The sequence below is a fragment of the Prionailurus bengalensis genome, chromosome A3, assembly GCF_016509475.1.
Source record: "Prionailurus bengalensis isolate Pbe53 chromosome A3, Fcat_Pben_1.1_paternal_pri, whole genome shotgun sequence".
NCBI classification, from domain to species: domain Eukaryota; kingdom Metazoa; phylum Chordata; class Mammalia; order Carnivora; family Felidae; genus Prionailurus; species Prionailurus bengalensis.
The window spans coordinates 87864556-87888134 of NC_057354.1; the positions used below are offsets into that span (position 1 = coordinate 87864556).

The window sequence follows — 23579 nt, forward strand, 5'->3', positions numbered from 1 at the left end:
ACATCCTAGGCCAGTGGCCTGAGGAGCACCAGAATCCCACATTCAGACAGGTGGATAAATTAATGGCCATAGGCCATTTCCTCCAACTTTACATATACAACAAAACTGAGCCACAGAAACCAACAATCCAAGGTGGCCAGATTTAGAGAAGAGAGCAACAGCCTCTGACTCTCTTCTGTGACTGTTTTCCTAGAAAACAGTCCTCAGTCAGGGAAGTCCCTTCCATAGGACAGAAGAGGAGGCTAGGAAAGGCCTGTTCTCTTAATCTTTAGGGGGACCCACTTTCCCCAACATATTTGGTATTCTTGTTGTCATGTTTTTACCTGTTTGGTTAAAGATAACGATTGTCCTCTTGCTTAAGTTGGCAAACACAGTAAAGAACTGTCGCCCCGTGGTCTGAAAGGATCTAATCTCCTGCCACCTGTCAAGATGTAAGACGGGAAGCTCAGGAAAGAGACAAGTGTGACCTGGAACAAAGCAGACACAAATGCACACATCAGAACTGCTCCCCCTCCCCAATCTCTCTTCCCAGGGCCCTTTTGCACAAGAAAGTTCCACCTGGTGGGCTTTTAGGTTCTACAATGCTCGTGCAGGTGCAACCTTTTGGTGACCTCTGACCTTCACGGTACCAGGCTTGTGCTTTACACTGCAGTTATTCTCGTATTGTCACTCTGTGTTAGTCTGTTTCCCCTACCGGACACCGAAAATGGAGACACTGAGGGGAGGAGGGCGGTGACGTCAGGCCACAGAGCAGCCTGGGGTGGGGGCTGCCATTGTTCACTACCGCAATGTGGGGGTATTCATCATCCTGGTACCGTCAAAACTCAGGAAGGACTTCAGAAACCAATACAGGACGCCTCTGTGGCCCCGACCACAGCTCTCTGGGCTCCGGGTCTGGTCTTAAGGGGGCCCACGGTCCCGCCCCATTCCTACCCCAGAGGGGTGCAGAGGGACCGGGGTTAGGGAGAGCAGACTCCAGCACCCGGAGCAGACAGGTAAACCAGAGAAATGACACCTGCGACTAGCGTCTCGGGCCTTGTCCCCCCCACTCCGGACCTCCACCCCTATCCTGGACCTGCACGGGCAGGATCGGAGAATCAAGAGGGCGGGCGCCCGTCACCCAGGGCGCATGCGCAGAGTGGGCGGAACGAGGCGAAGCCCCATCGTCGCTTAAGCTCGCAACCAGCAGGGGGCGACACGAGGACGCCTCCCTGCTTGCGGCCGGGGAGCTAATGACTTCGCCGCTGGCGGGTGGGCTGGCACCGGACTGGGGGCTCGGGAAGAGAAGAGAAGCGGCCAGCCTCCAGGTAAAATTAGCGGAAAGATAGGACGTGGCAGTAGAGAGCATGCCTGGTGCGCCCCAAGTCGTCCCTGATACCTCGGACTTAATACTTACATGCTCGCCCCACCATGTGTGTGGTGCAGTAGTGGAGTCTCAGGCTTTGGCCTGAGACTGAAAGACTTTCAGCCTCACCGTTTACTGTGTAATTTGGGGCAAGTTATCGAGCCTGACTGAGCCTTGGCTTTCCTATCTATTAAATGGGGTAGTAGACCCTACCTCATTGGTTCATTATGGAGCTCACAAGCACACAAGCAAGTGCTTAATAAATGTTAATCCTTATCAGCCCTTTTCTTATTACATCACTATTGTCTGTCTGTGCATCTCCCTCCTCCCCTGATATCCCCGCCCCCCATAGAAGCTGATGCTGTGAGCTCCCCTGGACAGATAATGTGAGTCAGTCATCATGGTATTACCAGTGCACAGCACCAGCCCCTATAAAAAATAAAAATAAAAATAAATAACTGCCCAGGGAGCCAGGGAGAAGCCAAGGAACTGAGTTGGGATGAAATTGTGAGGGCTCCACACAGGCACCTACAGAGCCCCTGCTCAAACATCCCTCCAAATCAGACCCTCAGACTCCAGCCCCATGGAGCCGAAAGGCTTTGCTCTATCCCAGCAGCCTGACCTCCCTGCCATGTGGAAGGATGGGCTGTTCCCTCCTCAAGCCCCCAGTGGTCCATCTAGCGATCTTGGGTGTTTAGTACACCTGAGAGAGCTTTGCCTGAGCCTGGGTTTCTACCCACTTATATCTCTGGCTCTGACTCTGTCTGTGCTATGTCTGTCACTGGGGCCGTAGATCAGAAAGGAAGATGAGGAAACACCACCTCTTTCTAGTTCCTGCCTCAACTGTCAGAAGTTGGTATATATAATTAACCCTCCTCAACTCTCTCCCCAGAAAACAGCTGGAAGCTCAGCCCTTACCCCAACCTGTAACCTGTGAAAATTCTTCTCTTCTGTTCACTGCACAGCCCCACTCAGGCTCAGCCCAGAGAGATAAGGAGTAGAATCTCCCCCAGAGAGCCTGGGCTGCCCTCCTTGAGGGACTGCTGGGAAGGAAAACGTGTCCTATTCTGGAAGAGATGGCTGGTGAGAGAGAGGTCCTGGGGACCCTCCACTGGACAGTTTCCTTGGGGGGCCTGAGGCCAGGGAGCCCTGGGCTGTTTTCTTCCTTGTGACCCAAAGATAAGTCCACCTGTATAACCCATGCAGCACCCTTGTGAAAATTAGCTCAGGCTGGTTTTCATTCCCCATCTGGCCCACATTCCCATCTGGGCCACAACCTGCCCAAACTACATGAAAGAAAACTACATCCTGCTAGTCCCCATGGAGAGTAGAAACTCAGACTGTGAATAAGTCTGTGATCAGGCAGACGTCCACTTGTCTGCTCCTATACTCCAGGACCATGGTAGAGGCAGTGACTGTTCTTATGAGAACATAATGCTTCTTACTCCCTTCAGGGGACCCACAACTCCCCGTGTCTCCCTCCAAAGCCTGACTCTGAAACTGATAGAGTCTAATAGGGTAGCTTCAAAAAGCTGTGCCTCCTGCCCCACTGTCTAGCATATCCTAGCCAAGATGGCTGACTACTCCTCTGTGCTCAGCTCTGTCTCCTGGGGACAGTCCTCACTGCCTAACTACACCTGCAATGCTCTTTGTATATATCTAAAACCAGGAGCACCTGTCAATGATGCCTTCTTTCTTCCCAAACTCTTATCTCTGACTGAGTCCCTGGTCCTCACTACCGACTTGAGGACCCTGTTATGTGTTCTCAAATGTGCATTCTAAATTAAAGATACCACTTCTATGACTTTACCTAAAGAAATTCTGCCACAGGGGCACCTGGGTGAAGTTGAGGGTCCAATTTCAGCTCAGGTTATTATCTAGCGGTTTATGGGTTTGAGTCCCACGTTGGGCTCCGATGACAGCTCGGAGCCTCGAACCTGCTTCAGATTCTGTGTCTCCCTCTCTCTGCATCTCTCCCACTTGTTCTCTCTCGCGCGCTTGCTCGCTCTCGCTCTCTCTCAAGAATAAATAAACATTTTTTAAAAAAGAAATTCTGCCACAATTGCAAAGTTGTGTGTTCAAAGATGGTTATGGGAGCATTCGTTGTGGTACCAAAACCCCTCAAAGAGCCCAAATGCCCATTAATAGGGAAATGGCATAATACTTTATGGGTGACCCATACTGTGGACTTCCATGCAGCTAATAAAAGGATTTTCGAGCTGTTTAAGTGAGGGAGGAAAATTGGAGGACAATATGAATAGTCATATCCATTTAGGATGTAAGGAACTAGAGGGCAAACATCTAACTAAATGCATAGGAACAGACCTAGGAAAGCCAAAAGGCCAACAAGCACTTGGGGAAATGCTTAAGATCACTGATAATCAGAGATGTGAACATTAAAAAAATAAAATATTCCTTTATGCTTTGCAGACTGGCACCCAGTGAGTGGAACACACCAAGTTCAATTCTGGAGCAGCCATTCTGGACAGCAAGCCAGCAGTGTTTCGGCAAGTTAGACATTTCATACTATGTGACCCAGAAATTCCACTCCTGGGTATAGGTCCCAAAAGTATTTCCCACAGGTGCTTATAGAAACCTGTATGCGGAAGTTCATTGTGGCATTACCTGAGGTAGTAGGGGAGTTGAAGCCACCTAGGTATCTTTCCCTGGAAGAACAGACAAGTAAAACAAGGCGGTCACATACCATGGAATCTGAAGCAACAGATTGATGTGCACAAAGTAACAGGGATGTATCTTTACAAAAATAATGTAGTGAGTGCCACAGCATGGGTGTTGGAATTTAAGCAGAAAGATGTTTACCATGGTTCAATACTAGATGTCCAAGCCCCGACAGGGTGAGAAGGGGCCCCACATTTGGGCCAAAGGTGGGGGAAAAGCAAGACAGCAACATAATCTGGTTACACATCAGGGGATTGATCACATAAACCTTCTGAGGATTATAGGAGCCAGGTTTCTCCCTGTCAGAGAAGGCAATTATGAATACAGAAAACTAAAAAGAGCCCTGTGATATTGCATTGTAATTGGAGTTCTTGGTATGAACTTATGGGTCTCAATAAATGTAAGTGTAAATGTGTTATATACATATTCATATGAATATGTTCATATTCCCTGGCTCTGTCTACTAAGAGAGTCTTGTAGCTGCGATCCCTAGTAGCAATGGCCATAGCTAGAACCCAGATCTTGGCTTCTAAATAACATTATCCACTAAAAGGACCAGAATACCTTAAGGGGCAAAATGGTTGATTCAAGGGCTAGCACATGGAAAAGTACAATGGGAAATTGAAGCATCTTATGCCAGAAATGCTCAAATGATAAGGACATGTCAAAAGGAAAGAGGAATTTTTGACAAGGGTGCCAAGACAATTCAATGGAGAATTAACAAAGGTCTTTTCAACAAATGGTGCTGGAGTAACTAGATGTCCACAAGCAAAATACTGAAGTTGGACCCTTCCCTTACACCATATACAAAAATTAATTCGGGGTGCCTGGGTGGCTCAGTCGGTTGAGCGTCCGACTTCAGCTCAGGTCATGATCTCACACTCCATGAGTTCAAGCCCCGCGTCAGGCTCTGTGCTGATGGCTCAGAGCCTGGAGCCTGCTTCAGATTCTGTGTCTCCCCCTCTCTCTGCCCCTCCCCTGCTCATGCTCTGTGTCTCTCTGTCTCAAAAATAAATTAAAAAAATTTTTTTAAATTAAAAAAAAATTCAAAATGAATCAAAGATCTAAATGTAAAAGCTAAAATTATAAACCTCTTAGAAGACAGTATAGGGCTAAATCTTCACAACCTTTGACTTGGCAGTGGTTTCTTAGATACAACACCAAAAGCAACCAAATACCATAAGCAACCAAAAAAATAGATAATGACTTATGAAAAGTAAACACTTTTGTATTTCAAAGAATACTATCAGGAAAGTGACAAGAGGACACACAGAATGGGAGAATAGATTTGCAAAGCATATATCTGATAAAGGACTTGTATCTAGAATGTGCAAACAATTCTTACAACTCAATAATATAAAGACAAGTGACCCAATTAAAAATGGGCAAAGGTCATGATCTCATGGTTCGTGGGTCCAAGCCCCATTTTGGGCTCTGTGCTCTGTGCTGACAGCTCAGAGCCTGGAGCCTGCTTTGGATTCTGTGTTTCCCTCGCTCCCTGCCCCTCCCCCTGCTGGTGCTCTGTCTCTGTCTCTCTGTCTCTCTCAAAATAAAAAATAAATAAACATTAAATTAAATGTTTAAACAACCCAAATGTCCAACCACTGATAAGTGAATAAACAAAATATGGTATGTCCATGCAATGGGACATTCTTTGGCATTAATAAGGAATAAAGTGCATGCTATAAGGTGGATGAATCTTAAAAGCATCATGCTAAATGAAAAAAGTCAGTCACAAAAGACCACATAGTGTACACTTCCATTTGTATGAAATGTCCAGGAAAGGCAAAGCTATAAGAGACAGGAAGTAGACTAATAATTGCCTGGGACCTGGCAGCATGAGAAGATTGAGAGTAGAATAGTTAAAGTTTCTGGTTGGAGTGATGAAAATGTTCTAAAATTGATTGTGGGGATGGTTGAACAGCCCTGTGAGTATACTAAAAACCACTGAATTGTACACATTAAATAGGTGAGTTGTATGTATGTGAATTATATCTCAACAAAGCTGTCACAAAAAAAAGGGGGGGACTCAGAAGCCAGCTGAAGGGACTCCCACTGACTACCTGTGGGACAATTTGCAAATTAAGTAAATAATTATAGTAACAAGTTATAACCCATTGAATAAAATAGGAACCCGTTGTACTTATTGATATAAACAATGCATAGAAAATTTGATGAGTAGCAGGATATATATGTAGTCTCAAATTCCTCCCTGAAAAACATGTATTAATTACAAAGGTAAAAAATACTAATTTTACAGAAAGAAGCCTAGCAGACACCATCTCACTCAAATGATCAAAGGTGACATCGCCACTAATGGGATAAATAAAAAGCATGCCCCTTCTGATAGGATACAATGAAAGAATTCAGCACCATTTCAGTGGTGTTCCTGCCAAAGACGCATAATCTGAATTGAATCATGAGGAAATATCAAACAAACCCCTGCTGACGGACATTATATGTAATAACTGGCCATGGAAGTCAAGAAAAGACTGAAACTGTTACAGATTGAAGAATAAGGAGACAATGACAACTAAATAAAGCACCTAATCTTGCCTGGATCTTTTTGCTATAGAGATGTTGTCAGGACAACTGGCAAACCTTAATGAGGTCTGAGTAGTCCATGGCGAAAATGTTCACTTCATTATTTTGACGATTGTATCATGACTATGAGGGAGAATGTCCTTACTTGTTGGAAACAGAAAAGAAAGCATATGTCAGCAATTTATGCTCAATCGGGTCCTGGGCAGGGTGAGTTCTTTATACCTGACAATTTTTCTATAAGTTTCAGATTGCTTAAAATAAACCAAGAAAGCATAATACATAAAAAACAACTGGCTCGTATTCTTCAAGAAATGTCTATGTTACAAAAAAGCAAAGAAAAGTTGATGAACTGTTTCCAGCTAATGGAGACTAACAGGAAGTGGAAAACTAAATACAATGAGTGATACTAGGTTAGATCCTAGACTAGAAAAAAAATGATAAAGGATGTTATTGGCACAATTGGCAAATTTTGAATACGATCTGAAGATTATATAACAGCACTGTTACCAATGTCGTTAAATGTCCTGATTTTGGTCATTGCACTGTGGTCATGTAAGTAAAGGACTTCTTTCTCTGGGCATGATGTCTGCCACTTATTCTCAAGTGCTACAATAACCATAATTTAATAAATACATAGAGAAAGAGAACAATAAAGCAAATGCAGCTCAGAAACAGGTTTACTGAAGTTCTCTGTACTGTTCTTGTAACTTTTCCATAAATTTAAAATTCTTTAAAACTACACTTCTTAAAGTAACGTTTAAAAAACAAAATGAAATATAAAACCCAATGTGCATGAGTGAAAAGCACACACACAAAACAACGCATATTTTGTGAGAAAGCATAACACAGACATACACACTAAGCACAACTCAGTGGTTCCTTACTGAGGGGGGCGGGAATGGGAGCGAGTGTGCAGGCTAAAGAGAACAAATAAAGCGATTCTTTTAAAGACTGGAGTTGTTGTCTAGAGGAACAAAAGCCAAATTTCTGACCTCAAACTTCTGAGGCATCAGGTGGGATAAGAGTGGAGGCAGGCATGAAGAGGGGAAACCAGACAAACACACTGTTTTCTGTTTTATTTTTATGTTTAGTATTGTTTGAATTGTTTTGTGATATAAAATTCATTCACGTATTATTTATGTAATTTTTGAAATAGAGAAAAAATGGAACATCCATATAATGCTATCTAGACAGCTATTAAAACTGAGATAGAGCGACATCCACTGATATGTAAGAATGTGATGGCCTCTTGTTAAATCTGTTTTCCAATGGCAATTTGCAGAGTAGCGGGAATAGTGTAAACCGTTGTTGAAAAACACATAGCACATGCAACGCTGTAACTATCAGCTGCGCTACTTACGAAGGGAGGATTAAGAGAAGAACTTCTATACATCTTAGCCTGATTGTTTTACAGTGAGTTTGTGTTAACTTATAATTTTTAACCACAAAATGCATGAATATATTCTCGTTATGAAAAATAAAAAAATATGTATTGCTTTTAAGATACGTGTAATACTGTAGCTAAGGTAAGGAATTGTTTCTTAAAGGATAATTGGCATTTTTTTAAAGGAAACGTAACCTCCTTTTCAACAACACAACTTAAAACAATAATGATTATGTAATTACGCCTCTATTAATATAGCAACAGTTAAAAATCGTCCGAATGCCCCATGAGGAGATTGTCGGTTTCCAATTTCGGTTCCCGATTTCGCCACCCTCGCTTGACACTTCGCAAAGTATAAGCCACTGCGTGCCCCTGCAAACCCACAAAGCTCTCCAGATACCCAGCACATGAAGGTCCCTGTGTCCTTCCCTTAGTGTCTACCTAACAAACTTCAGCCTGAGGCTGTCGGGTCCTCACCTCCACTAGAAGGTCTTACCTTTCTCCAAGCCGGGGAAGGAACCTCCGTCCTCCTCTCCCCGAACCCCAACCTCACCACTCCACCCCACCAACCCCACGCCTTCCCCCACCTTCACAAGGCTTCCATTGTCTCACCTTCCCTCTCCCTAGAGGGCTCAGCACTTTGCGCGGTAACTCTTGTTCCGGAGACCAGTTTCAGCAGAGGCTTAGGGTGTGGGGAAAATGCTTTAAGGCAGTTTGGCGCGATATTAAGAGCAATGAAAATGTCCCTACCCTGTTGAGCCAGTAACGATCCTAATGAAATAATCCTACCCAAATAATTTGCTCCCCAAAGGAGCAAACGATATGTTTGAAGATTTTTGTTTGAGCATCATTTTAATGCTGAAAAACTGGACACGGCGGACTATTTAACAATTGAACAGCTAAAGTAAATTACACTAACAAAATATCTCTCGGCCGTTGAAAAGTACGTAAGAGGATCATAGCACACGGCAAATATTTGGGTGAGGCAAATGGAAACTGCAGAATACAAAACTGCATGTTCACCTTGACTGAAACGATGCAATTCAAGTGTGCACCGAAAATAAGTCTGAGTGATTATTTTTTTCGTCTTTTTTTAAGAAGAGAAAGTGGTGAACTTAGGTTTGGGCACTGGGATTCTTTTCCTTCTTTCAATTCTATTATTGTTCTGACTGTATGACTAGTGTGCAAAGGCTGGAAGCGGCGTTAAAAAGAGCCTCAATATTGTCAATACGATTTAAAAACTGAGACAAGTTATTTTCAGCAAGAGGACCGCATTTCTAATGGAGGGACTCTGGCACCTAGACCCGCGAGTGGGGGCTGGGAGCTGGGAACAGGAGTCCCGGGGTCTTTTAGAATAAAGCCACGACCACCGAGCGAACCTGGACGAACCGGTACGAAAGGGACCCGCGAAGGGTCGCCCACTACCCATCTTCTCCGCACCCGCGACTCGGGTCCGGCTGAGCGGAGCCGATTGCCCGTTCGTTGGTTGAGTGAGTGTATTTCTCCAGCGATCCATCCCTTTAGACTACCTTCCCCATTAGCAACCTGCACGTCCCCACCGAGACCAGCCGCCCTGCTGACCAAAGCGAGGGAATCGAGGGAATCCAGGGAAATTGCGGGAAAGGCAGATCACTCTCGGTGGAGACCCTGCGGCGCTTTGTTTGGGTCGCGCTTGGCCTCCCCATTTCCGGCCCCGCCCCTTCCCACTCTCCCGCCGCCTCTCCCTGACCCGGCTTTCCCTCCCGGGCTCCTGGCACCCTGCTTTCACGGCTTCTGTCCCCCTCTCCCCGGCCTCCTTCTTCCCTCTCTTTCCCTTTCTGCGAACGCCACACACACACACACACACACACACCGCCCTCATCACCACTACCTCCTGCACTGCCTTCACCACCACCGTCTCCCCAAGCATTTGCAATATTTGCCCCAGAGGAGCAGACTCTAAAGAGGGTTCTCCGCGGAAAATCGGCAGGACCCAATCCCAAGGGGCGGGCTTTCGCGAAGACCTGGACGCCGGCCTGAGCCTCCCGCCTCCATCACTCCAGGCGGCGGCCTCGCCCCCGGGGAAGGGAAGGCGAGAGGCAGCCCCCAGGGGAAGGAACGACCAAGCATCATCAAGGCCACTAGAGACGGCGACCAGGGTGGGGGCCACCTCCATTTAGTGCCGTTGAGCGCTATCCGTCGTCTGTCCGTTTATTGGGGTTTGGGGGTCATCTACCAAGGCCAGGACTTCAGACTGGCGAGCCCACTTGGCCTATCTCCGAACTCCCAAGTTCTCCACGAGTATCAGGGGGAGGTGAGGAGAGAACGAGCTCAAGCAATACCTTCTTGTTCTCCTAAAATTCGTCGGGTCAGGGGCTCACAGAGTGACACACACTCCCCCAGCGCTCACTTCTTTCGGGGAAGGGCTGTGCTTCCAGCTCTCCCTCCACACACATACAGGACTCCGAGACGTATGAGGGATGGGTCGTGAGTATGTTTACACCAACGGTGTGACGCTCCCCTATTGCCCCACGGCGCAGGCCGCAGATGTCTGCCTCGGGAAGCGGGAAGCGAGAGGGACAAGCCCTTGGCAAAACAAATTCCTTCTCACTGTCCGGGGCAGTCTGTTGAATTATTTGTTTGCCGAAGAGGTGTTCCTTGCAAGGAACCCTACAAGAAAAGTAGGTAAGCCTTGTTCCTCAGACACACAGGCGCACGCACGCGCGTCGGGAGCTCGGGCACTTGTTCTCTTTATCCATTGAAATTGCCTCGGACTCGTTTCGGGGCTCACTTCGCTGTCCCCTCCTTTCGCGTGGCTGAGGCCCGGAAGCGGAGGTGTCTCAACGCCACGGCCGCCAGAACAGACGGCCCTCGCTCCAGAGCCTGCGGAACCCATCCACGCGCTCGGAACTCGGTCCAGCCTCCCCGCGATCGCAATCCCCCTGCTGCCGTCCCCGCGCGCGGCCCGCTGCTACCAAGGACCTTGACCTCTCGCGGACCCCGTCGCCTCCTTTAGCTCTCCCTGACCTGCTTTTGAACCCGCTAATCCAGTCCGAACTCTCGCCCCGCAGCGATCCTTCGCCCGGGCCGGCGCGCTAATTCCCACTGACCCCCGCCGCCTCTCACCGTTCTGCAGGCTTTGAAGGGTGCGGCCTTCGCGTGCGGTGCTATCCGGTGCACGGGCTCAGACCGCCCCGCCTCGCTGCAACCCACGTACACGCCCTGGGACCCAAACTAGCAGTCTCGAGTTGCAAACATTCTTTCCTTTCCTTTTTCTTTCTCTTGTTTCCCCTTACTTTAATTCGTTTCTTTAAGAAACCTATCAGACCCACAGAGATCAAAATTGTAGGTAACATACTAAGTTGGCGAGGCTGTTGGGGAAGCGGACACTTTCACACGAGGCTGGCAAGCAAGGAGGGCGCAGAAAGGGTAAGCGGAGTCGGGCTACCAAGGAGCAAGCGCCTAGGGTGACGGCGGAAAGGGCAGGAGGGAGAACAGAGGACAGTGGTGACTTCATTCCTGTTTTTAGACGGGAGCGGGGATGTCCGACATGCGGCAAGAAATTGGGGCCTCTGTGATGGGGCTGAGGATCTGGAAACACACCTACTTGTCATTTAATAATCCTTTGTGCTGGTTAGAATTTTTTCCCCCTCAGATGAATGTTTTCCTTTTTTAAAACAAAATTAAAATTTAAATTAAAAGTTAATGAAATTACTGGGGCGCTGGGTGGCTCAGTCGGTTGAACGTCTGACTTCAGCTCAGGTCCTGATATCGCTGGTGAGTCCCAGCCCCCGCATCGGGCTCCCTGTTGACAAGCGTGGAGCCCGCTTCTCTTCCTGTCTCCCTCTCTCTCTCTGCCCCTCCCCAGCTTATGCTTTCTCGGTCTCAAAAATAAAAGCATCAAAAAACAATTTTTTAAGTTAGTGAAATTAGTGCTCAACAAACACACTTACAAACAAAAGCCCCCCACCCCCACCCCCCAAAAAAACACACACCTAAGGCATGGGTCTGCATGTTTGTTCCGGGGTTTTTTGTTTGTATGTTTGTTTTGCTTTTTTTTTTTTTTTTCCCAGCCAACTGAACAGGAAAAAATGTGTTTCCTTTCTTAGATTTTTCTTTATTACAGAATCACTGAGGCTGCAGGAAAGCACCTCTTTAATGGAAGTTATTTTCAGGGGCCATTTTCTAGCCACCAAAACAAACCTGTGCTTAGGCACCAGGTGGTCTGTGTATCTCTTGCAAACCATCAGAGGTGGAGTGGCACCTCAAGATCAACTTCAGAGGTTCCCTGCCATGACTCCATTTTGGGTTTCACTATCCAAGAAGATGTTAGCTGTCTCCAGTAATGTAGGCTCCCTGACTGTGGGGATTTAGGTCTGTTTGGTTCACAAATGTCTCCTAGTGCCTGGCATCCTATTCAGAATATAGTAGTAGCTCAATAAATATTTGTTGGAAGAAGGATGTTCCAAAGAGTGCAGCAGCTCCCAGAGAATAGTTCCCAGTAGATATAAATTCTTGACAACATCTTGGGGGTAATGGAATAGGCGCCCTAAGGGACTATCTGGAGGGGATAGTGCTCAGGGCCTTCCCAGCATTCCAACAAAGGCACACCAGTCACCCAACATAGGCTACCACACAGCTTCTTGCCCTTCCACTTCTGAAGTCCTTTCTCAAGGTCAGAAGATGGAGAATTCCTTCCTACAGGCTCACCCTCACAATCATCCCCAGTTAACTCCCTGTTTGCGTGGCAGCAGGTGCCCGGCCACATAGTGGAGGGGCAGAAGACACTCCAATCTGGACCAGTCTGACCCAGAGAGCAAGGAAGCTTCTTTGGGTCGAAAAGTAGGGGAGTCCCCAGAGCCAGGGTAACCACTGAAGGGGCGCCAGACATCATGCTTCCTGGCTTCCCTTTCCCCAGCTTAGTCTGGAATCCACCTTCGGGTGACGCTGATGGCAAATGACCCTTCTTAGGACAACAACATTCAAGACTAGCGAGTTCCCTGGCACTGGGGACTTGGGACTGGGGTAGTTGGTGACCCTGAATGTGCAGTGTGGCAGCAAGCATAGCAAAGAGAAGAAGGAACCAAGTCTACAGGGTAAGTCGCTGTGGGCAAGCTTTTCTGAGGCACAAAGTAGGGGAAGAACAAATGAGCATCTGCCCTTGATGCAGGCATCAGAACAAAACGCCTCTTCAAACTTATTCTAACAACATTTAAAAAATTATTTTACTAGATTCATTTGAATTGCGACACCCCAAAATTCAAAAGGCATGAAACGATATAAAAGCCACCAGGGCTGGCCTCCAGGCCACTCCCCAAAGGCGGCCCAAGGAGCCGCTCCGGCTCTCTCCTGGCCAGGCCTGGGGGGAAATGCCTGGGAAAGGTGGGAGGCCAGGACACTGCCTGTGGGGAACCCCCTGTCCCCAGGCTGCGGGACGCAGATCCTTCTAGGGCTTGAGTTGCCATTCCTTCCACTCCCAAGCCATGGACCTACACCTTGGGAAGGACCATGGGCTGGCTGGGGTTCCCCGACAGGGAAGGGAAAATCTGGCTTGGGGGTGGAAGCATGAGTGGCACTTTAAACACGGAAAACTCAGCAGTGTCCAGGCCATTGGATGACTGAAAGCAGGGTTCAAGTCTCGGCTGCACCGCCCACTGTCTTCACTGAACTCGGTGTTTGCTTTCAAGAAACACGAGGTTGGATGAGAGCAGCTGATTAGCTATCCAGAGGCTTTGGCAGTGAAAAGCATTTCTCCTGCACCCCCACCCCCACTCCACTTAGGCAGCTGGAGTTGAGGGCCTGGAATCTGGATTCGCAACCCCCAGGCCAGACAACCTTTCCCTGTCCCTTGGGCCATGGCTAACCTTTTCATTCTTTCATCCATCCAGGTGGAAGGGAAAGGGGGATGAACTAGTGCTACCTGTGAGCTCTGGCTCTAAGCCCTAAGTGATGAAAGCTTAAATTTACCTCCCTCTAGCACCCACTGAGGGCCAGGTATTAGACAAAGTGCTCCACACAGATTAACCTACTCCTCAAAACAACTCTGGGAGTTTGGTACTAACATTATCCCCATTGAATGGGTGAGGATGCTGAGGTACAGAGAGGTTAAGCAACCTATTAGCAAGTAAGTAGTGGTAGAACCAGGATTCGCCCAACCTAGCCAAGAGTCAGGGCACTGAATTTTTACCACAGAGCCTCTAATTCCTACAAACCTCCCAGTCCAACCGTCTCCTCCTCCCTGGACAGGAGTGGAAAGGGGGCTTCTAGAAGGTGACCTATCAGCTGGGGACAAATAGCCAGTGTGTGCCCTATCCCTGAGCCTCACCATGCTCCTCCAGCTGCTCCCAGAAAACTTCCTACCTCTTCTGAGCTGCGAGTGGAGCACCCCAAACTAGGGGTACACCCACACTCCCACACAGATAAGGTAGAAACCACCCAAATGTCTATTAATAGTGAATGGATAAGCAAATGTGGTATAACCCATACAATGGAATGTTAATCAGCCATGAAAGGAATAAAGTACTCATATATGCTATAACATGAACGAACCTTGAAATATTATGCTAAGTGAAAGAAGCCAGGTGCAAAGGCCACTTATTGTATGATTCCATTTATATGAAAAATCCAGAATAGGCAAATCCATAGAAACAAAGTGGTTGGTTAGGTTGCTTGGGGCTGAGGTTGGGGTGGAAAGTTGGGTGATCGCTAAAGGGCACGGATTTCCTTTTGGGGTGATGAAAATGTCCTAAAATGTACTGTGCTGATGGCTGCACTGTACATCTGGACATAGGCTACATATTTTAGTATGTCGGTGAAAATACTAAAAACTTTTGAATCGTACAGTGTGTGAAATTGTAGGATATGTACGTTATAGCTCAATAAAGCTGTTACCAAAACAACAAAAGCAAAACAACACATAGTGAACCCAGCCACGGTAAACTCAGGTTCTGCTCTTTGAAAGTCTGCATCTTCACAGTCCAGGTTTCTTTTGGTTTCTGGAGAGGCCACAGCTCCCCCTTGAACGTGCCAAGGTACCGCGTCACTCAATCTGAAAGTCCCCACCCCAGCGTCTCTGCGAGGAGCCAGGAGCCGCCAAGCAGTGCCAGGCTGGTGGAGTCCATCGCTGAGTGTGTGTGTGGGGGGCAGCCCAGTTCTCAGAGTGAAGTGCGAGGGAGGGGGAAGAGATTTTTGCCTTAGTAGCACTTTGGGACCTGGCACCTGGGTGTCAAGCCACACAGACCAGGTTTGTGACCTTGGTCTGTTTCCTCCTCTGCACAAGGAAGCAACCAAGTCCCACCCTAAGGGTTGTCATGACTATTTCATGACAATGCAGCACCTTTTGGGGGGCACTTAGGCCTGTATCTCTCACCAGAAAACAAATAAAACGCTGATTGGTTTAAAGAATGATCCAGATAAAATCAGACTGCAGTAGGAGTGAGTGAATTTTGTTTGTTAAGAAAGAAGGAAAATTTTTAGAAGATTCTTTCAAGTCTTTTCGTTGGTTCAAACTCTGCACCTGGATGGGATGGTAATGTCCTAAGAAAGACAAATAAAAGAGAGTGCTTCTGCCCCAGCACGGAGAGGGCTGATGGGAAATGGGGAATGTAGGAGCCAGCAAGGGGAGTCAGAGGGAGAGAGGATGGAAACAGCCACGGAGGCTGAGGGGCTGGGTGGGAAAGACCTCGCAGGGAAGGGAGGAAGGCTGGAGAACCAGAAGGAGAAAGGAGGCAGAAGGAGAAGGATACGGTGGCAAATCACCAAAGGAGAGAGAGGGAAGTTAGAAGATTCACAGGGCACTACCAGGAAGAGGAACAGGGAGCCAAGAAAGCTTTGGGGGAAATCTGTCTGGAGGAAAGCAGGTGAGAAGATCACCAAATTAGGAGTCCCCCCACCCTTCACACCAAGTCCCTGTCCTAGAACCTGGGGGCACCCATTCCTGCGCTAGCAGCTGACTCTACCTCCAGCCCTGCCCCTCTAGCCACTTCCTTTCCTCAAGAGAATCCCGAGTCCTGTGGGTGAAGGGAGCTTTTCAGATCAGGTTGGACACCTTTGAGTTGGGTCCAGTTGTATCCTGACCAGGCCTGTTCACCCTCTCTGATCCTCCCACTGCCAACCTGCTCCCACCTTCCAGGTCTCTGCTGGTTTCCCTCCTCCCCCACCCACCCAAAAGCCTGGCTGAAATAACCATATCTCATTCCCTGCATTACCACATACTGACCACCCAAGACCTGGGTGAAAGCTCCTGGCTTTCATCCAGCAATGTCTTCTTCCCCTACCCTTAGTCCAATACAAAAATTCCTTCACCTGGAAGCCTCTTAACTATCAGAAACCCACTGGGGACCTGATTTGAAGTCATTAGACCTAAACTGAAGCTATGTGGTCTGCAGCCCAGCACTACTGATTTTTTTCTAAGTTACCCGGGTGATTTAATACATGGCAAGTTGAGAAATCCTTTGCCCCCTCCTGTAAGCCTTCCTGGCACTGGTCCAAAGCCAGAGGCAAGGCAGGAGTTGCCTACTGGTAGCCCCTGGGTGGTTGGTACCTGGAAAATATTGTCAGCCCTGCCCTGCTTGCAGCTGTCACCCCAGTGTGGCCCTCTTTACAAACTAGACCCATAGCCTCCCCTGGGCAGCTCTCCCCATAGGCCTCAGGACTCACAGGCTCAAGAAAGGCACCAGCAGATTGTACCAGACTTGGCACTGGCAGATCTTGACAGCCCTAGAGCTCGGAAAGCCCGCCTGGGATCCTTGCCTAAGAAGAGGGGGCAAAACAAAGCAGGGGAGTGTTGCCTTGAGAGGCAAAAAGGTGGTGCCGCAGCTGGTGCCTCCCCCATCTCACCCTGTACCGGCCCACCCTAGCCCAGCTAACTTGGGTTCCCTGCTCTGCTCGAAGAGCTGACCTCTGCCCTCATGGTGGGCACCCCTAGGGCCCAGAGCGTCCTGTTCCCTGCAGAATCCTCAGAGGGCAACACTGGCATCCCGCAAAGACAGGCCTCGGGCATCTTGTATTGCCTGAAATTAGTCAGTGACTGACTTGCAGTGCCTGAGCCTGCAGGTGGTTAGCTACCTAGGAGGGGCCTAAACGCTGGGATCTGAGGAGCCTCACTCTGCCCTAGCACTTCTCCCACCAACCCCAGGAACAGGTGTCTCACCATTAGAGCACCCCTGCTTGGGTTTTAGCACCATTACTCTTCTTAGAAACGAACACACTGTATTGTCTTTTACAAAAATAACAATGCTCATTGTAAAAAAACAAAACAAAAACTCCAACAGCACCCTAGCTCCTTTTAAAATGCCAATCCCTTCCTACCAGAGAGGGGGACAATAGGTACCCTCTGAAGTGCCAGTACAGAGATCTGGCTCCCAGGCACATAGGGGTGCAGGCAGGGTCAGGGGAGGAAGTGATGCATGGATTTTTTTTTCTGCCAGCTTGGTCTTGTGCTCCCCAGCCGAATCTTCAAGGAGTGTCCTTCCCTGTTCACCCAAACCCCTAACTCCCTTTAGCTGCAGGAGAAACCCATCCCAGCAATAATAGTGGGGGGCCAGAAGAATGCCACCCAGCATCTCCCAGGGATCCCAAAACCAGAAAGAAGAAAGATAGACAGGAGACCCAGACAAAAAAAGGATGAGGCAGGGCAGAGGAACCCGGACCTCCTGAGTTTCTAGGCCTTAGGGAAAGGACCGGGGAAAAGCACGGGGCTGAGAGAGGGGAGTAGGGAGGTAGACACAGAGAGGCCAAGGAGGAGTACAGAAAGGAAGCCAGCTGGGGAAGGCACCTGCAAAGGCTGCAAGCTCAACCCAGGCTTCTACCATGAGCCTCAGCAGAGGGAAGAGGCACCAGAAGGAGTAGGGCTGATCTGGGGCCAGGGCTCCAGGCCTGGAGGGCTGGTCTGATGTGCTTGCCAGAGCACTGTAGGGATACAGAAGAAGGGAGAATAACCAGACACAGAATGGGAACTCCAGCATTTCAGGTTCTGAGCACCAGAAGGCGATACTGAAGGCTCCAGCCAGAGCTGCAGGATCTCTGTCAGTGAAGGACCAAAGGGCTTGACTGTGAGATACAGGTAGCATGTGGGGGAACCTAGGCCCCAACTCTCACCCAGCCATATGCACATGTTGGCTCCCTAGGATGGGTGGCACACTTCTGATCCTAGAGGACCTGCTGCCCAGCAGGGTGGGGGTAGGAGAACTATTTACCCCTAGGTGCTGGGGACCTAGCTCTCACAAGGACTCAGGCTTAGGAAGTCAGTCTCATTTGCTGAGCTGCTAGAAGGCCTGGTGAAGGTGGATGGGGAGGGCCTGGAGAGTCCCTGAATCTCTACACCAGGGGAAACCTCCCTCCACACCAGGGAGGCTGAATCAAGTCCACACCAGGGGAATGAGTGGCAAGAATTGGAGACAGCAGTTAAGCAAGGTGCTAAGCAAGGCAACACCTGAGAGAGGACAGCCTCTTACCCCAACTCAGGCCATTTTGGGGAAACCCTCTGGAGACCTAGTCCTAAGGAGTATCTGGGCAGAGGTGGGTTGGTGGAGCTCTCTCCTGACTGACGGTCTCCCTACTCCTGCAGCTGAGTGGAGGACAAGGACCACCATGTGGCCGGGGAACTCCTTGTGGCAGAGCATCATGGGACTCCAGCCCAGGATGCAGCAGTTCCTTGTGACCAGACCTGCTCATCCTGCAAAGCAGAAGCCCACTAATTCCCTGGGACCAGCAGAGGCCGGGACAGACACTGCTAGCAGGGATGGACCTTGGGCCACGAGCTGCTAAGGCCCTATGGGACCCAAAAAGGGCCAGATCAACACCTGGAGTTTGTCTACACTGGAGCTCTGGGAGCGACAGAGCCACTGAGAAAGCAAGTTTAGGCCATAGCCCTGCCCCCTATCGGCTGGGACTCCCTTCCCGCCTGCCCCCCCCACACTTGCCTCCCTGCTAAGGTTCTTGAATCACTTTATGAAAAAGGAGAGACACAGAGATTTTCCAGATCCCTGGGATCTTGCCCCGGTTGAGATGACTGTGAGACTGCGAGTGTAGACTGGCAGTGAAAACATAGGATATAGGACACATAGGCCATCCAATCCCGGATCCCACTGCGGGGTGAGGAATCCCAGATCCTAGTGAATTCTGGCCAGGTGGACTGCACCCCTGGAGCTCTGTGTCCAGTTTACCCCGAGGCAGGAGGATCTCCCAGAGCCAAATGGCATCCCAACATGTGAGCGCGCGCACACACTCAGCAAGGCCAACCCTGTATCTCGCTGCCACGTGGTCATACTCAGGTACTGGCGTGCCCAGCGATCCTCACCCAGCACACTCAGGAGGTAGACCTGAAGGATAAAGTCTCCAGAGAGAAAAGGATGTGGGTGGGAGCCCAGTGGCCCCGCACAACCTGCCTACTGGCTTGGCAGTGGGCCACCCAGGTGCTAGGATGTACTGGCAGGCATCTCCGTTGGGCCAGAGCCCCGGGCTGGGTGAGTAGATCCGACACCGCCAACCCCCTCTCCCCTGGCCCACATCCACACAAGCACACCGCACAGGTTCCCTGCTTCAGCATGCAGAACCCCTGAGTTCCTCACTCGCTGGTCATGGGTACAATCACCAGGAAGGGGGACCCACTTGCCAGGCCTGCGGAAAGGAGAGCGCCCAAATGCCCTCAGGACGCCAAATCCCACACCGCAAAAAGGGAAAGTGAGGGGGGAAGAAAAATAAAGGGCTGGAGAAAGAGAAAGAGTGGGACCTCCGGAGAACCAACCCTCCTCCTGTTCTCCCAGCAGGGCTCCCCGAAGCTAGGGAAGGGGAGTCCCCAAGTGCCTGGGTCCTGTCTCCTTGGGATTCTGCCTCACCAGACAGACTGGGCCGGATCACCCAGGAGGGTGCAGATGCCCGAAAACTGATCCCCGGACCTCAGAAGAGTTCACTGGAGGGAGACTGGAGTTACCGGCACTGAGAGCACTGAGATATGTTGTGAAATTGAAATTTAAAGGGCAAGAACAAACAAAACCCAGCAGGGCTCAGCAGGTGCCCTTCCCTTTTTCTTTGAACACAAACTTGGCCGTGAAAGTGGCAGGGGAAGAGCGAGGGCTGGGGAGCCGGGAAGGTTCCAGTCAAGTTTTTGCTTTCTGCTTCCTATTTGAATAATAAAAACAAGTGAACTTGAGAGAGAGGGCCAGAGAGGAGAAAGACTGAGGTGCAGAGCGGAGGCCGGATCCGGCGACCAGCATCCCACTGGTTTGCGTTGGAGGGCGTGCTGGCCCGTGTGGGTGGGGGTCTCTGAGGAGTTGGGCCCCTCCAGTGTGCACTGCAAGGGTCCTTCCAACCGAGATCGGTCCAGTTGGGTCACACTCCCCAGGTTCTCCTGTTACTATGAATTTCCTTTCTCCCAGCCCCCCAGGTGCCACCAACTGGCAGCACCCGCAGCTGGTCCAGACTGCTCTCCCTCTGCACAGCCTGTCCAGGATCCTGGCCACCAGCCTGTGCTCCTCTGCCCCACCCAAAGTACCTAGTGGCCAAGTTTTTTTCCTTCCTTCCTTCCTTCCTCCCCCCCCTTTCTGTTAGCAGGTAGCAGCAGTCCTCCTCCCCTGCAGTCTTTATCCTCCCCTCTTCCTAGGTCTCAACCCCTTCATTATCAGCCACCCAATTAAGTAACTGGGGCATCCAGCCCACCTGGCCTTCTGCAGGGGACACTTATGACTGGACACAAATACATGCACACTGGACACACGCTAAGGCAGTAACACACACACATTCATACACTGGCTCACCCAAATCATGGAGGCTGCACCAGCAACACGCTCAGCCCGGACACAGTCACTTACCCCCTCACCTCACTCCCCACCCCCACACACGCACATCATGGGCCCTGCCCCCACAAACACTCAATCAGCCCCCCAGACAGACCGAAGCACCCTCGCTCACCCGGGAATGCGAGCCAGAAAAGAGAAGCAAAGTCTGCAATCACGGCGCTTTAGGGGAAGGGTCATCGGCGCTCCCGCCCACAAACAAGTTGAACACACATCTTCACTGGGGTCTCTCAATCTCTGTTCGAGCCCCTTTCTGAGTCAAAGTAAGGGAACGAAGGGCCCGGCCTCTCTTGGCGCTGGCAAGGCAGAAGCTAGACTCAGGCGGGCACGGGCTCCTCAGAAAGCGCTGGGGACTCGGAAGCCTCGGAGGGCCGAGCGCTCTGCACAGGAACCCCCACCACCTGGCTTCCCAGCCCAGCTGGCTTCTAGCCACGCTGACCTTCGCGCCTCGATTTTCCAGGGAAGGTGGGACCTGGGACCAGGGCTGGCTGGGGTGGGGGGCATCTCCACAGTAGCGGGGTGAGGCTGGCACAAGGAAACGCCCATCTGCTTCCCAAGTCTGAGGGTGCGGGCCCCGCGTGAGGGCCTCCAGGCCGTGGGGGAACCGGGCGTTTGCTGCCTACCACAGTCTCGGCCTCACTCGACCCTGTGAGCTCCTGGCCCCTCTCTGCACGTGTTTTCTCAACCCCCCGCGAGTGCGGGTCACTCCGTCAGTCCCCTGGCCTCTCTCGGGGTCATTTACCACGTTCTAGGCCTTGCTCTCCCAGGGTCGCCGGGACGCGCCTTCGGTCCCGCTTCGAATGCGGGTGGCGGTATGAGTCTGGGGGCAGGGGTGGGGCACTGAACCCCAGACCTGAGGCCCTGCCTCCAGCCTCCCCCCACCAGCCGAGCGCCCGAGCAAGGCCAACCTCCTGTTTTCTGCTGGGTCTCGCCGGGGTCGCCTTCCTGGAGCACTTTGGTTATTGATCCCGCCGAAAGAGCTGGAGCGCGGAGCCTGAGCGTCCCCGGGGAAGGAGGGAGTGGGGAGCACAGAAGGCAAGGGACCGGGGGAGGGAGTTGGTAAACTTTAGGGGTGGCCGTAGGGCTAGGCCAGCACCCCCAGAATACCGCCCCAGCCTCCCTCTGCCGGACTGGGAGTGGGGCTAGATCGGGGGTGGAGGAGTGGGACCACCCTCCCATCATTCGGCGCTGCTCCCTCGTGAGCCGCTGGGAGTCAGAGAACCCCGACTCGCGCCCAATCAGCAGGGATGGGTGGAGCAGCCGGGTAGGGGCGGGGCCCGAGGAGTAGGGGCCGGGCGGGGGGCGCGAGGGGCGGGGAGCCACGGGCTTGGCCAGCTCAGGCTGGCCAGGCGGTGGAGAAGGCGGCGGTGGCGGCCGGCATGGGCGATGGGGGCGCGGAGCGCGACCGCGGCCCGGCACGCCGGGAGTCGCGCGGCGGGCGCGGCGGGGACCGCGGCGGAGCGGAGGACTCGGGCGCCGATGCCGGCCGCCGCAGCCCAAGGGAGATTGCGGGGACCTCCGCCTCTAGCCCCGCGGGCTCCAGAGAGAGCGGCGCCGACAGCGACGGCCAGCCCGGGCTCGGAGAGGCAGACCACTGCCGCCGCATCCTGGTGCGAGGTAAGCGGACAGTTCTCGGTTCTGGCCCACCGGACCCCCACCCTAGCCCTTCGGCTGCCTCCACCTCCCAGTTCACACAGACAGCCAGTCATCAGTCAGTCATTCATTCAGCAAATACTATTTTGAGCTTCTATTGTGTGCTGAACACTGAGCTGAGTGCAGGGGACAAAGCGGCGAACGGGACCAAAGAGATGTCCGTGTCACTGCCTTACAGTTCTCAGTCTCTCGGGCCGGCCGCTCACCCTAGGCCCATCCCAGCTGGGTACGGCGGCGGGGACCGGGATACAAGTGCGGGGTGCGGACAGCCGGGTCCCCGCCCCGCGTCCCTCACGGCTGGTGCGGAGAAAAGCGTCGCGAGCGCTCCGCGGGGTCAGGACGAGGAAGGACCAGCGTCCGGGACCGCGGGAGGGAAAGGCCGGCGCTCCGCTCAGCGGCCGGGACGCTTCCCGGCCGCCTGCCCAGCCTCGTTTCCCGTTCCCGGCGACGCAGACCGCACCGGTTGCTCGCGGGAGAGGGCATTGGGACGCGGAGGGCGGCGTGCGGCGCTTGCCCGCCTGGGCTTTGCTCTTTCGGCTCGCGCTTCCTCTCGGCGTCTGGGCCCAGCCGGCTCTCGGTGCGGCCTTCCCCCGGCCTGGCCTTTCGCGTCTCTCCCGTTCTCCCTCGCCCTTCGCCCTCCTCTCTTCTTTCCTGGCTTTTCGCTCCGCCGAGCTCTCCTTCCCAGCCCTCTTTTCCTGCAAGCGCTTCTGGACTGCGCTCGAGTACCCAGCTCTGCCTGGTCTCCTCGCCGCGAGGCCGACCCCCAAAGCCACCCTCACGCGAAGCTCTAGATCAGCTTTCGCCGGATCCGGGCCTCGCCCAGAGAGATGGAAGGAAAAAAGGGGATTCCGGGCACTTGCCTTCAGGCTGCCCCTAGGCCGCGGCCAGAGCCTGAGATCTGTTTCCCCCACTGTCTCTGAGCGCCGGCACCCGGAGACCGAGCGCCCAGAAGAGGCCACACGCGGGGAACGGCTCCCCCGACCTCCTTCTCCAACTGCCTGGCTCGGCTTCCTCCCGCTGCCCTTTTACTGTCTCAACTTCCGGAGCGCCCGCCTGCCAGCCGCGGGGCTTTGGGAGTCGACCGGCTAGAGCTGATTTCCGCAACCACCGCGGCCGCCTGGGGAAGAGGAACCAGCTTGAGACTGGCTCCAGGACCCTCCAGCGCCAGGATCCCGAGTTTGTCTGATCTGAGCTGGGCCAC

At 51.6% G+C, this 23579-nt stretch overlaps 2 protein-coding genes across 4 annotated transcripts in view; one reads left to right on the forward strand and one right to left on the reverse strand.

The window, feature by feature from the left end:
• Positions 1 to 21918, reverse strand: part of CD207 (CD207 molecule) — a 53210-nt gene extending 31292 nt beyond the window's left edge. For all 3 annotated transcript variants that reach the window (XM_043603614.1, XM_043603616.1, XM_043603613.1), the window contains exons 1-2: positions 21634 to 21918; positions 324 to 467 (exon numbers count right to left, since the gene is read on the reverse strand). In XM_043603614.1, the coding sequence (XP_043459549.1) occupies positions 324 to 467; positions 21634 to 21907 (418 nt within the window). In that variant the 5' untranslated portion in view covers positions 21908 to 21918. The remainder of the gene's footprint in view (positions 1 to 323; positions 468 to 21633) is intronic.
• A 153-nt stretch (positions 21919 to 22071) lies between these two features.
• The window catches only part of VAX2 (ventral anterior homeobox 2), a 28400-nt gene continuing 26892 nt past the window's right edge, over positions 22072 to 23579 (forward strand). Inside the window, exon 1 of the mRNA XM_043603617.1 lies at positions 22072 to 22342. Coding sequence (XP_043459552.1) covers positions 22105 to 22342 — 238 coding nt within the window. The 5' untranslated portion in view covers positions 22072 to 22104. The remainder of the gene's footprint in view (positions 22343 to 23579) is intronic.